General features: G+C 36.2%; 1 protein-coding gene across 1 annotated transcript; it reads left to right on the top strand.

Annotated features, from left to right (window-relative positions):
• The first annotated feature begins 2,408 nt into the window (after nt 1-2,408).
• Nucleotides 2,409-15,261, top strand: LOC144422146 (uncharacterized). Its single transcript, XM_078111985.1, has 11 exons — nt 2,409-2,445; nt 2,753-2,905; nt 3,839-3,997; nt 4,539-4,646; nt 5,280-5,393; nt 6,026-6,139; nt 10,676-10,801; nt 11,485-11,568; nt 11,796-11,909; nt 13,252-13,740; nt 14,171-15,261. The coding sequence occupies exons 1-11, from the start codon at nt 2,409-2,411 to the stop codon at nt 15,259-15,261; spliced, it is 2,589 nt and encodes an 862-aa protein (XP_077968111.1).
• The last annotated feature ends 257 nt before the right edge of the window (nt 15,262-15,518 follow it).

The raw sequence follows: 15,518 nt of genomic DNA, 5'->3' as shown, positions 1-15,518 counted from the left end.
TAGAGTTATGTTTGTATGAATTACACATATTACATTTTGTAAAAACGTTAAGGAAATTTTTAATCACTGAGTAAGTCGTTTGCAATAATAGCTGATAGTTGGTGCATACAAAACACAAAACATAGGGAAATAGTAAGTGGTTAGACACTGCTGTACTCTCAATGACCACAATATTGTACAGTTATGATTTCAAAATCAATACTTTCGATATTGCACATAATTTGGTATGGGAACTAAGATGGTGGACACTTGAACGTATTATGTGTACCAGGTTAGGGTTGGGCCAAAATTATATTCCAATTTTCTTTATTTCAGTTCTAATACGAGTTCGGCGACTAGCTAAGTGACTCCCGTAGTATTTGTACCTGAAATCACGGCCTAACCTCAAACTGGTACACATACTCCGTACCGGTGTCCGCCATCTTGGTTCACATAGTACCCATAATTCAGCTATTGAATACAATGTGACATTTACTCAAAGTGTAACAAATACACAACAAGTCCATATATCTGTTGATGAACGACTCGGTGCCTAAGTTATTTTTATTGCAATTTGGGACTCGGTAGATTTCAAATAATATTTACAAAATCAACAGCAATGGCAATGGCGTGGTAAAATAATTTATAAGAATTGTTGATCGACTTAGATTCCCAAAGGTAAAACTTTGATGCCGAGTTTTACAATAACCAAGCCGTGGTAAAGGTTTCAAGTAAGATTGATAAAATCGTTTCTGTCTCTAAAGTTTAAAGTAAATCTTTATTTTACATCAGCAGTTTATTTTAAAAAAATATGTAAAGCGGCCAAGCGCTGGGTTGTATTTCATAAAATCCTTCAGTGTTATTTGGACAGAAAATGAATCCAATTAAGCTGATTCAAGATATACGTGTGAGATATTAAGCTTCACTGTTTTATACTTTATTGAAATAAAAATAAAAAGATAATGCTGACTTAAATGAACAGTCGCTTAAACTATATTTTTTTCAGGTCCCGCAGTTGTTCAACAACCAGCCCAGCGACAGCCGGTACAACAGCAACATGCACAACAACGAGCAGTTCAACACCTACCAGACACACAGGGTGGTCAATCTGTCGTCATACAACAACACGTTCATCACCATCATCATCGCAACCTGTATTATCAGGGAGCCGTTTATCAAAACGCAGTATTTCAAGGAGATGTCGTAGGGTGGGTAATGAACTTTTTAACTTTAATCAGGCTCATTGGTTTGCAAAAATTATGGCAGGATTAATGCACTGGTAAATGATAATTTTGTTAATAAACGGTCGCCTGAGGTTCATTTGTAGAGATTCTAGAAGATAAGGTCGTATAATTTATTTCAAGCATGAGCTAACTAGCTCCAGCATAATACATTTGCTAGACTTGTCGACAATTGAAGATTATTATTTCGGGATATAAAATTTTTCAGCTATTGACCCAGACAAAGTTAAACTAAATAGTTTCTGTAGAAAAATAGTCGCAGTTATATACATTTACCCAATTGCATTGCACTCCACTACAAATTATCCAATGTCGAAGCAAATATTTCAACTATTTGAAAATATTACTTAAAAATTATATGTAACGGCTGAGTTATGGCGGCCGAGGGGTCATAAAATACGTTGATATGCACAGAGGCTGTACGGGCGCTTTGAGATTAAAACAAACAAAGGAGCGGCATTTCCGCGTGAGCAATTAATGACGTTTACCAAATACCAATGCAAATATTGTCGCTTGTTGTGTCAGACATATACTCGTCTACTGTATTAAATAATATTTAGGCTTTCAAGCTTGTAATAATACCTAAAACTAGTGAGCAAAATCGGTGGATATTCTATAATTCTCACTCATGTACACATGACAATCATATCGGTAATGAGACATCCAGTACACCCAAACTAGATCATACAAATGCAGACTTTCAAATTGATGTATTTTTCTCATGTTCGCGGAAATACCATGCTCTGTACAAGTATCTATTGTGAGTAGCGAGTCACTTTTCGAGGTATACCTATAAAGTAGTTACAAATAAAATTCATGTTGTCAAAATATGTTGTCGGTACTACAAATAACCTTACTTTACCAGATTCAACCGGTAACTGCAAACCTATGATATTTTATGCATTTTCGCTATAAATGCTTCCAACAAATATTCATTTAGACGTAGCTAGCCACCAATAATTAGGGAAAGACAGCAACATCTGCAATTTGGCAAAATTTACTGAGTGGTGAATCAATCTAAAATGATTAAAATTATAAACAAACGACTACAAAGTTTCTTTTGTGTTCAAAGTTGCATTCACCTTTATCTGAATTTTTATTTTTTACAGGTCGAAATCGGAAATTAGAGACGCAAACATTGGAGCTGTTCGAGGTAAATATTCATCTACAAACTCCCCCATTTCAAAAATGTATAAACGCCGCTATCGTCTGATCGTGATCATCTGTGAAATTGATGGCGAAGAATCCGCATGGTGGCGAAATATTTAAAACTCAAAACCTAATGTTGGTTTAAACTGCAATCGGTTAAAAATTAAAGTGAAATGCAGAACGAAAAGAGAATATTTATAACCAGCCAATGAAGTTTTTAAAACACCTATTTAAAAATATCCTGTCAATCATACATCGTCAATGATGATCAACAAGTAAAACATCAATAATTTTTATTCAATACCCATGAATGCTCGTCGTGTAAAATTAAAAATATCCCAATCACTTGCTGTCAATTTAAAATTTACTTGTTTTTTTTTCAGGGTCACAACAACCTCCTGCAATCGGGGGTCCAGGGGAACAGGCAGCCCTAGCCTGGCTTGGTGAAGAGGCATCTGGTAGTTCCCAGGTACCAGCGATAAATGGTCCCGAGCAACGACCTGCTTTGCCTTGGCATGAAGAAGGAGAAAGAGAAGGTTTGTGTTAGATTCGCTGTGACACAACCAATTAGTGTCAAACTTAGAACCGTTCGATGTGAAAAAGCCGTGGCTCTGTATTTTTTTTTTTACAATCCCGAAAATTCTGATATTTGGCTCGATGGCCTTGCTAGCGGTTAAATCGTGAGATATGTATCTGGTTATGTGTTAGTATCGAATGTCGCGTTCATATGTCGTGTGTCCACCTCACCCTGGGTTTAATAAATTAAGTAGGCAATTCTGAACCGGAAAGATTTGGGTTCTCCCGAATAATTGCAGTTTTCATTGTTACTCATAAGTGGCCTTTTTTGGCCTCCCTTTTTAGCCTTAGCCTTGTTTAGGAGCAGAAGGCGTGATTGGGTATCATGTAAAATATTTAGTGACGGTCAAACATTTGGCCTCCCACCTCACCAAAGCTGTGAATAGGAATGATCAGAAAGTAATATTGAAAGCCCAAAGATTTTGAACATGTGAGCGTTCTTCTTGATAATCGCCGCTCGTCAGCCTTATTCGATGGCGAAAAAAATATCTCATAATAATGAAATATCAACTGAAATCAGACTTGCATTTATTGATATTCGAGTCGAAACCTGGACTCGAATTTCAAAACTATTATTGGAATTCACGTTCGAATTTGAAATTTTGTCGAATCGAAGTGAAAAATTCCGCATAAAACCACGAAGCATTAATTAGATTTCTAAGCATTCACAGCAGAAAATTAAAAAGGCCCAGTGATTGTTATCAATTTATTTTCTCTCAAGTTTGGCGCTGGAGTCAAAATTCTCATCAACTTGTATTTGAGAGCCAAAAAAGAAATTTTTATAATTTCGGAATGGCTTGTAATTCGAATTCGAGTGTAAATTCGGCCCGCATTCCTGCTTTAAAATAGGCTGATGTTGATCATGGAATTAATGCTAATATTTGTCGCCACAGCTCTCCATCCTGGTAGAATTCTAGTCAGCAATCAACCTCTCGCATTGCCCGGGAACGAACAGCTGGAAGAGGTCGAGGCGACAGTGCCAACCTACGAACCAGAAGTATTGGATTCAATAAAGCCAAAGAAAAAATCAAAGAAAAAAACAAACAGGGGAGGTGAGAATAGCAGTATTATGCCGTAAACACCAGAACGTCTTATAGCCAAGTAGTGGTTCAATTATTTTCAAAACGAGCAAAAATTACTAAACTCCGTGGAAATTTTTAAAAATATTTTTAAAAAGGTGTTGCAAGCTGTAATGAATTAAGTATGCAATTCCGAACTGCGATTGTTCCGATTAAAAAATATTATCTCTGAATATATAGCTGGCCGCCTCCCAAAGCCTTGATCGATGAAGGGGATTAAAAGGCCTCCCACAGAACCTCAAGGTGAAACAAAAAATGTTAAAATTAGTTCCAGCAGTTGAAAGAAAGGAAATTTAGCCTTCTGATAAGTCGAATACGCATTGTTATAGTTGAAACGCTCTTTCTCAATCTGAATTCTTCGTCGAATTTTTTTTATTAACAGTGTCTCAACATCACATGAATTCTAGACTCATCTAAATTTTTTTTCTTTGACAATCAATTCGGATATGATGCAGATGAGTGTATGATTTTTGTTGTATTTTCTATTTTACTATTTTTTTTTAATTCTATCCAGCTTCCAATGGAGATCCACTGTATGCACCAACACCACGTTCACCTGTGGCAAGAAGCTTCGTTGGCGAAGAAACATTGAATCCCAACGCGACGACTCCAAAAATAGTTGGTAAATATCAATATTCGACCTAATATTATTGGAAAATCTTATCCGAACTGGCATAATTATTGCCCTGTCTGTTGTACGTTATGACCCAACCCTAACCTTGTACACATACTACGTTCCGATGTCCGTCGTCTTGGTTCACATACTTCGGGTGTGCCTAAAACTCAATCTATTAATCATTTATCTTACATTCCATAAAATATTCCCATGATTTGAGACAAAACAGTAAAATTTTCGATGAAAAATCTTGGAATTTATAAAAATGTTGAAATAAAATTATGGCCGACAAGCGCTTTCAACATCCTCAAGTTTTGAAAATTCGGGAACGATTGACCCAGTATGTATGGAGAAAAAAAGGAGATTGACGGGTCTACTTCCTATTCAATAAGTCTCGGGAACGGAGCATTTAGTATACTTGACTGTATAAAAAAGTCAAGTACCCAAAAAGTTCGTGTTTTTGAGTCCTGATATATTTATGGATTTTAGAGAAAATAACTCATTTGTGGTGATCTCATTCAATTTTAAAATCTTACTTAGAGTTGAAAGTTGAGATCCGGTTGAAGCGGGGTAGTTGGGGTGCGAACGCTGCACTTATCTTAATTCTGCTTCAAATTTCAATGCTTGATTTACATTTAGGAAGCCCCACTACATCAGATCCAGAAATACCAGGAGCATTTCCACTAATTCCACCTGAACCTTCAAATAGACGAGATACAAACGTAGCATCTGGAGCAAGACCCAAAACAACAGGTGCAAATATTTAATATAATTCTGTTTGTTGGTTTCCCCGTTACAGGTAAAAAATTGATACTGTTTTGAACAACATTGCCAACCGTGCCATTGCATTTTCATTTTTTTTAATAGTTTCCGTTGCACATATGTGAATTGTAAGTTAAATGGCGCCATCTTGCGGCGATTTGTCATTCACTTGTGCATATTTGATCTTTTATCACTGGACATTTGCTGAGTGATTATGTTACCATTCAGAATATCTACTTCTTCAATTTGTCTTTTTCTTAGATTTTCTTTTGAGTTTATCAAACCTAAATTCCAAATAAAATGGGTTTTTAGTAAAGGATTGTTCCGATCATGATTACCCAATCTTTTTTAATGCCATAAATAATTAAAAAAAACTTTTATTTCATGTTTTGGTTCTGGTCTACATTATAATTACTCTATCTCTTCTTCCAACCCAAGTTCAAAAAGATATATTTATATGAGAATATAAATGAAAATGATTCCATTAGTCTTGACGAATGTGATCTCCAAAATCCTTGGGCCCAAAATTTGAAATATAGGTGGAGTGAGGTTTGCCGAGGTTCGAATACTACAGTTCGCTTTATTCTGCTTACAAATGCTTGATTGAATTGATTTTTATTTAGGAAGCGCCATTCCTTCAAATCCACAAATATCAAAAGCATTTCCATTGATTCCACCCGAACCTTCAAATAGAAGAGATGCAAACGTACCATCTGGAGCAAGACCCAAAACAACAGGTAAATAAGCCGCACCAGTACAGAATCGGACTATAAGACGCCAACAGTACTGGATCTACTTTTCAGTGTTGGCAATAAATCGCGAAGCACTACCTGATGCATACATATAAGTGCGTCTCATGGCTTTAAAATACAATAAAACTATTCTGTTGTGTTCCTTTGGTATTATATGTACCGTATTTCTTTTTACTCTAAATTTGAACAAGGCTTCAAGCAAGCAGCTCATTACATGTATAAAATAAGGCCGTTAATTTAGATGACGACTTTGAAGGCGCGTTTTGGAAGGATGCCATGTTCTATTGCATTTTCAAACTGGTGTTAAAAATAGCACCACCATGTGGTGAATTATCGTTCACGTCCATTAGCACAGTTTGGGTGCTAAATTATGGTTATGGATTAATTCCGAATTAAATATGAGCGATTAGGGAAGGAAATACAAGAGAAAAGTGCGGAAAAAAAAACTATTGCATGATTGGGATGCTATTCCCGAACATTTTTCGTGTCCTAAAAATTTGCTACTGCATTACTTTCCAAGTTTTAATCTACATATGATTGTGAATTTCTTTTCTCAGTTATGAACTTTATTGGACACGTTTAGTGGACATAATGATCGTTTCAAAATTTTGTTGTTATTGTTATTTGTCCCCATCATTTTTAAAAAATCGCTTTTCTCTTCGAATACTAGACAAATTGCTTTAAAATTTTCAGTGGTTAAAGATAAAATTTTTCTGCAGAAGGCTATTACTTTTTTTTCTCGCTATGACGTCATCAAAATTATTGCCATTGGGTGGCGCTACGTGTCCATATATTTGAGCATAGCTCTCTTGTTAAGTCTCGTAATAGGATTATCCTGAAAGATGAAACCGGTAGTTCTTATATTTCTTTGAAAGTTACAAAATGTAAACCCATTATAAAATCTTTATCAGCGGTAATGCAGTAGCAGAAGTCTTGCTAATATAGTAAATGAAAAGCAATCAAATTTAAATGTGGGACTGATATTTTCCCGAATAGTGAATCTGTCTGTACATGTTAAAGGTTTATTATTGAGTGTTTTTGCAATGAAGTAGCAAAGAATTGTTTTTCATTTTGGTCCGCACGCAGAAAAATTTTGTCATTATATTTTGCCGATTTTGGCGCGCAAGGTTGCCCACCCGTGCACTATGCCATTGCATTTAATTTTTTTGGAGTTTTCTTTGCATTTGCCGTAAGCAGATTTAACTAAAATTGCGCCACCATATGTCGAAATTTCTGTTAATTCCATTAGCACAAAATATATCAACGCCACGCACTATGCCATTTCATTTATATTTTCAAATTTCCTTGCACTTAAGTAAATCCTAAATGAAACTGTTCCACCATGAGGTGATTTATTGTTCACGTTCATTAGCGCAGTTTCGGTCAACGCTACCCACAATGCCATTGTATTTCATTCTTTTTGTTCGGGGTTCGTTGCAACTAATTAGAATTTAAAAGAAACTGCGCCACTATGTGTTGAATTATCGTTCGTGTCCATTAGTACAGTTTGGGTCAACGCCACCCCAATATGCCATTGCATTTCATTTTTTTTCTAATTTCGTTGCACTTAATTGAGTAAAATTTGATCTAAATTGCGCCACCATGTGGCGAATTATTGTACACGTCCATTACCACAGTTTGGGTCAACGCTACCCACTATGCCATTGCCATTTTTGTTCAACTTTCCGTTGCATCTAGTTAAATTTTAACCACAATTGCGCCACCTGTCTGTACATGTTAAAGGTTTATTATTGAGTGTTTTTGCAATGAAGTAGCAAAGAATTGTTTTTCATTTTGGTCCGCACGCAGAAAAATTTTGTCATTATATTTTGCCGATTTTGGCGCGCAAGGTTGCCCACCCGTGCACTATGCCATTGCATTTAATTTTTTTGGAGTTTTCTTTGCATTTGCCGTAAGCAGATTTAACTAAAATTGCGCCACCATATGTCGAAATTTCTGTTAATTCCATTAGCACAAAATATATCAACGCCACGCACTATGCCATTTCATTTATATTTTCAAATTTCCTTGCACTTAAGTAAATCCTAAATGAAACTGTTCCACCATGAGGTGATTTATTGTTCACGTTCATTAGCGCAGTTTCGGTCAACGCTACCCACAATGCCATTGTATTTCATTCTTTTTGTTCGGGGTTCGTTGCAACTAATTAGAATTTAAAAGAAACTGCGCCACTATGTGTTGAATTATCGTTCGTGTCCATTAGTACAGTTTGGGTCAACGCCACCCCAATATGCCATTGCATTTCATTTTTTTTCTAATTTCGTTGCACTTAATTGAGTAAAATTTGATCTAAATTGCGCCACCATGTGGCGAATTATTGTACACGTCCATTACCACAGTTTGGGTCAACGCTACCCACTATGCCATTGCCATTTTTGTTCAACTTTCCGTTGCATCTAGTTAAATTTTAACCACAATTGCGCCACCATGTGGCGAATCATTGTTCATATCCATTAGCACAGTTTGGGTCAACGCTACCCACAATGCCATTGCTTTTCATTTCTTTTTCATATTTCGTTTCACTTCAGGAAATTTTAAATTAAATTGCGCCACCATGTGGCAAATTCTTGTGTACGTCCATTAGCACAGTTTGGGCATAGTTAACTTATAGTTCGCTCACGCTTTATTCGTCTTTGTTTATTTATGTTACACAGTCATCTTCGTTACGCTTGAGTGATGCGTCATGATATTCTCTCAACGCCGGGTGTCGTGAAAAGTAAAATTTGATTAATATTATCGCAAATAATGTTTTATCATCTAACGTCGGGTACTCATCATTTTTCGGGAGTACTCGGAAAGTCATTTCATTTAAGATGAAGAATGTTTCCTTATTTCAAAAAATTAAGATTGTTGCAATCGGAAAATCGCCTGCAAGATGGCAGTCGGCACCAATAATAATAAATAAAATGGTGCAATAACGCAGTCTTCGCGTTCTGAATATTCAAGCTGGAATTACAATGTTTGATGTCTGTAGCAAACGCTTTTGCGGGCTTTTGCAAGTATAATATAATCAAATATAACAGATTTCGTGGAGAGAGAAAAACGCCCGTCCCTGATTAAATATTAGAATTCCGCAATACAAAAATTGACAAACGGCGCCGAAGAGGCCGAACCCGAGTCCTAGGGATTCGGTATTCTATATCGTCCATCCTTACCTGGGAGTATCTGGATTCTTGCTTTTGTGATATTATCCTGGTATAAACCTTTAATTACTATCCAATGAATGTTATTTCAAACAACAAAACCATTCCAAATACACAAATAAATTCAAACGGAAATCCTCTTCCGTAAGCTTCAAAATGAGGCCAACTGATGACGTAGTAACTCATCATTCATGCGTAGCGAACGGGCCTTGAGCGAACTATATTCAGTAAACTATGGTTTGGGTCAACACTACCCAATAAGCCATTGCATTTGATTCCCTTCAAGTTTAGTTGCACCTAAGTCTTTTTTAAATGAAATGGGCTATCCAATATGCAATTGCATTTCATTTTCTTTCCGAGTATCGTTGCAACTAAGTAAATTTTAAATGGAATTGCGCCACCATGTGGTCAACGATACCCACTATGCTATTGTATTCCATTCTTTTTGCTCAAGATTCTTAGTATATTTCAGAGAAAGTTACGCCACCATGTATCGAATAATCGGCCATTTCCCATGGCAAAGTTTGGTTGAACGCTTCTCACTTCTTTTCGAGTTTCGTTGTACTCATGTGAATATTTGATTAAATAGCGCGATAATGTGGCGATTTTCATTTGCTTTCATATATCTGACCGTATATTCGATCGTTAAATTCTGGGTATTTCTAGATTTGTCGTATTATTACACATTATATTCACTTTTTCCAATTGCCCCCCGAAAAGTTCTTCCTATACTTTACCATTGCAAAATTTTCAGGGCTTATTTTAAGTGGTTTTGCGAGTTGGCGCCTATATAATGAAGTATGTGTTTCAAACCATCATTATGATTCATCGCATACAACAATCTGTTTTTAAAAAGTATCGGTAAAGAATTTTAGCTCGGTCTATCACAACTATTTCTACACTAATTTTTTATTACTGCAATTAAATTAAAACTTCTAAGAAATCTGAATGATCATTGAATTCTGATTCTCTTGAATCTGATATATATTTACATTGCCGAAACACAACCGAAAACTAACGGATAAAGTTGAAAAACGCGAAAACTAGGTAATATTTGTGACCACGCCTGAAAATCTGTCTGAGTGAAAAAAGTGTCTGAGCGGATGCGAAAAGGGAGCATTGTTACGTCACTTTTTGCATCTTGCTGATTGGCCAATGTCATGAAGTAAACAAGGAAGTCGATGCTCGGTGAAAGGTTCATTAAATCTCAATTCAAATTAAGGTATTAGTTAATAAACCAAGCATAACTTGTCAATACCATTCATATTTCAGAGCGTCAATTCCACAATATGCTCAAAAACTTTTAATTCCATTTTTGAATTCGGCCCCCGTTACAATCTACTTTCTTTCATCCTAGGTCCAAAAAGATCGGCATCTCACCAACCTCAGTCACCTTTGAGATCGATATCTCAACCCCCTGTTCAAACACATCAAAGGAATGAGCGAACACTTCCAACAGATCGTACACGTTCAAGAAGTACAGGTTGGTTCTTAGAAATTCTGACTACATTCGTATTTGTATAATCGTAGAGGATTAACACGTGGATTGAAAAGTTTTGACTCCATCGCCAACTACAATTTCTAAAGCTTTTCCTTACGCAAACTTTTTTATTTTCTGTCGAGAATGCAAAGACAACTTAATGATTTTTAAATTTCTATCGGGAATTAATTTTTGATTATTCCCTTAATTCCCAACTCTGGGGAGTACAAATCTTCACTCTGACTATAAATCCATACATAAGTTTTGAATCACGTTACTGACTTCTGCTCCAATATTAATTTAAACATGCCTCATCTATCCCATATCTGTGTTTGCATTTGCAGCAAAATAATTAAATGAGTACTCCCGTGGTATGTAAATCAAAATGGTGGACACCGGAATTTAGTATGTGTACCTGGTTAGGGTTAGGCCATAATTTAAGGTACAAATAGTACCTTAGTCACTTGGCTAGTCCCCGAACTCGTAAGAGAACTAAAATAAGGAAAATTGGAATAAAATTATGGCCTAACCTGGTACAAATACTACGTTTAGGTGCCCGCCATGTTGGTTCACATACTTCGGGAGTACCATTTAATGTTGCTTACAAGGCTGATGACCTCTCCTAAATAGTTTTAATATTGAAGGTATCTGATTTCTGAATATACATAAATATTTTATTATTACAGATGCCAGATATTTATCTCAATTGGATGAAACAAGCGAATATGAATACAGTGCCGAATCTTTCAATTTCACTGAATCGAATAAAGGTAAGATGTTCAATCTATGATGTTACAACAGGGCTGGAATCTTTTCCTTCAAAAGAAAAACTATTTGCTTGGTAAATAGATGGCAGACAAGATGCTTAATTAATCCGGGTCCTATGGAGATGTTGACTGACGGTATCAAAAGCATTTCCGACTCAAGTCCCGACACCCAAAAATAGCAATTTAGTAAAGTTACAAATATATTTCATATTCCTGATTATTAATTTCAGAAAGCGACAGTGAAAGCACCTTGAGCAGCGTTGGAAGTTTAGTTTCACATCAAAGATACAGATCGTATAAGAAGTCGATGTCTACTAGAAAAGCAGGAAGAAAATCTCGCAGAAGTAAGTTTGCTCTTTCTGACCCTGGTAGGACAAACATCTCGGTCCAATTAACCCGTCTCACTCGCGGGCAATATATTAATCGCTATCCGAATATTAGTTTTTACAATCTTGTTTGTCCAGAGCCTTGATCACAGAAAATATGGCTTTATGTAAGACTTCACCCAGACCAATGATATATAGATTATAGGTCAGTGATTCCCAACTTTAAGCGATTCAAATGTTTTTTTTAAAACAAGAGAGCTATTCTCAAATACATAACACGCAGCCCCACCTAGTGGCAAATTCGGATGACTCCATAGCACACAAAAAAACAAACGAATCCCACGCAACTCACCTAAATATTTGAAATAAATAAAAGTAATAGCCTTCTAGCAAAAAAATTAATCTTAAAACACTGGAAATTTTGAAGAGATCGGTCCAGTAGTCAAAGAGAAAAGCGACTTTTTAAGAACGTGTCAAAGAACAAGAACAAAAAGAAGAAGAGTGCCAGCATAAAATGCAAAACGATCGTTATGTCCACTGACGTGTCCAATAAATATTGTATTGATTTTATGGCTGAAGAAGTGAATTACCAATAATAAACAATCGTTCTATATTTATTTTCCCATAAATCCCTTCGAAGTGGGAATGCAGCACTTGCTTGTCATCAGCGACTCCCTTGAATCATGGGTGACAAATAAATGATGCCTGGTTCTTACGATGTGATACTTCCAGCATATAATCAGTATGTTGAAAAAGCAAGCCACACCTGAAGATTTTCGGGCGACCCAGTTTTAGGTCACGACCCATAGGTTGGAAATTACTGGGCTAGAAAGTGAACGAAGAGGCAATTGTATATCACGCCTAAATCATTAGATTACACGAGCGAAACTCGTTAATGTCCAAGTATTTAATCTGTAATAACAGTAACGTAAGCGGATGGATTGGACGTGTGATGGTGCAAGTAATCTCAGTACTTGTATTTGAAGCGAGATGGCGCTCTTCTGCCCCATTATTGTTTAAAATATCGTTACTATATTTTTTTGAAACGACCCCCATTTTAAAACTTGGTCATGAATTATTTTATAAAAAAAAATTGAGTCAAAGTAAGCAGCAAATATTTAGCAAAAGGCAAATATTTGTTTCAACAGATAATGAGAATTTTTTTCTATGAAAGATAATAAAACACGTTTTGGCTCAGCTGGGATGTGCGACATAACTTATCAATTTTTTTTTTTAATTTCTGATAGATCATTTAATATTTAAGGACATGAGAAGCTCAAATTTCAATTGGTTTAACATTGAGTTGAAAGCGCATAAGTGCAATGTTCGTGGCGCATATTATATTATTATTTTTATTTAGGTTGGATGATGCAAACCGAAAATCCCATGACCGAATCTGAGTCTCAAACCAGTCTCGTTCACAGAAGGGATAGAATGAATCAAACGGATAAGAAGCCAACTGACGATACGGAAGCACAGACGGACAAACGTCGTACAAGGGACAGACTTTTGCAAACAGAAAATTATAATCTAGATATAGACACTCAGACAAGGCCAGACATTGCTGCACGCATTTTTGGACATGCTCTTGCCAGTACTGAAATCTATGTGCAGACGGATCCAAAACAAGCTCTCGACAACGACACCCAGACAACTATTCTACAACAGACGAACACCCCGACACAGACTTTGGTCAAAACTTTCCAAGAAAATGAATTTCAAACCGATCAGAGAGAAACAATCGCTACTTTTTCTCAAACCAATGGCATATCCACTGAAGCTAGTGCTGAGCTCAGCAAAGAATACGAAGAATCCTCGTTGGAAATGATTAAAATGTATAACAGCGAAGGTGATGCTTTAGGTTTTAATGATTTGTTGAGCTAGACGCGCCCATTTTTTAGATTGCCATTTTGGTCGGCTGCGTACTTGATTTAGATAGTTTTTATTATGGCTAAGATGAGTATAAACTTTCAAAATCTGATATAGTTAAATTAAATAATGTTATAACGGTACTTCGAAGTATGCGCACCAAGATGTCGCATAACCTGAACCCTAACCTGGTACACAACCTGAGTTCAGGTTGTGCGCCATCTTGGTGTGCATACTTCAGGAGGGTCCGTTATACCGATAAATGTCAAACATGAAGAACACTAGGCCAATCTAATATAGCTTAATTCGACGCATTCAACTGCTAGTATTTATTTCTAAACAAAACAGATGCGAAAATGAGTGATATCTATATTATATCAAGGTATTAAAATGAATGTTTCTCTTCTCAGCTTCAACCTTGAATATACCACAGACGCTGAGAACGCTCATCACTGTAATCGCGATCATCTGGAAAGTTATTTTCTGCAAAATTTCATCGAATATTTTGAATAAAAGTTTCAGTGACACGACGAATACCACCTACCTGGTTATCCTCGATCAATTCTTCAGCAACAGCGTCGAAGACAAACGACTTGAACAGTTTGTGGGAGATACGAAGAAATTGGCGGAATTAGCAGAACATTTTGAAAATAAAGGCAAAACCATCCATGCAGTAGTTGCTTACTACGCTCTTGCCAAATTACATAAGCTGGTAAACAAAACCCCCGGATCCGTGCAAGGTATCTTATCTTGCATTGAACAAATAAGCTTGGTCATGGAAGAAATGATAAAACAGAAACAAACAAAAGTCTTAAGTCACGTGATATCCCTCATTACTGAAATGACTGATTTCATTGGATCAATATCAAACTACAGTCAGTTTATCGATGCAATAAAAAGTAAAGCCACAAAATTCGATTCAGAAGAAAAGTTCATTTCATTTGTAATTTCATGCTACGTCACAGCTAAACTACATAAACTTAATGACATGGGAGATCAATCGGTGAGAGGAATTCAACAATCTGTTTCCCAAATATCACATGCCGTTAAAAAGATGACAAAACAACATTCAATGAAAAAGATTGTGATAGATCACGTGATACCACTCATGTATGAAATTTTTGAGTTTGTGCGTAGGATCAAACGTTCGACTCATAAAGTCAGTGTAGAATATGAGGCTTGGTGTCTATTCCAAATCGGTATTTGCTACTTTTTCTGTGGTGAATATCAAGAATGTGCGAACATGAACGAAACCGGGATCGAGCTCTTAAAGAGAAATTCAGATAAACCTCAAACATATCGAATATATGGACTCTGTCTTAATAATGCAGGAGTAGCGTATAATAGAATGGGGAATATAGAGAAAGCGGTTGAAATGTATAAAATGTCGTTGGAGGCAACGATGAATGCTGAAGATTATTCAAGTGATAAAGCTAAGAATGAATTTATTGAATTCACAAGAAATAATTTGAGAAATGTTGAATCCAAGTTGTCCAAATAAATTTATTGTTAGATTCAGTCAGAAATTAAGATAGATCGAGTGTGGGCCAAAGATGAATCGTGCAAGACTCACCGGTTGGACCTCACTATGTTGGAATCGCAGCCATAAAATATCGGATACTCATCACCCCACCCAGTGTGTCAATAATGCCGAGACATCGATCTCTATAAAAATAGTAGTACTTTACGGGTCAGTTGTACTGAACCTTGCTCGGAGCCAATAAATCTAATAAAGTCTAATAAAAGGGATTATCTATG

This window comes from Styela clava, chromosome 4 (genome assembly GCF_964204865.1).
Source record: "Styela clava chromosome 4, kaStyClav1.hap1.2, whole genome shotgun sequence".
NCBI lineage: Eukaryota > Metazoa > Chordata > Ascidiacea > Stolidobranchia > Styelidae > Styela > Styela clava.
Note: the sequence above shows the minus strand (reverse complement) of the source record. Positions and strands in the feature narration are given on the sequence as shown.

Excerpts from the sequence above, each read along its gene's own strand:
- LOC144422146 (XM_078111985.1), top strand. The coding sequence starts at position 2,409 with ATGTATAAACGCCGCTATCGTCTGATCGTGATCATCT. Across the intron at positions 4,647-5,279 it reads GACGACTCCAAAAATAGTTG|GAAGCCCCACTACATCAGAT; the intron begins GTAAATATCAAT and ends ATTTACATTTAG. Across the intron at positions 5,394-6,025 it reads AGCAAGACCCAAAACAACAG|GAAGCGCCATTCCTTCAAAT; the intron begins GTGCAAATATTT and ends ATTTTTATTTAG.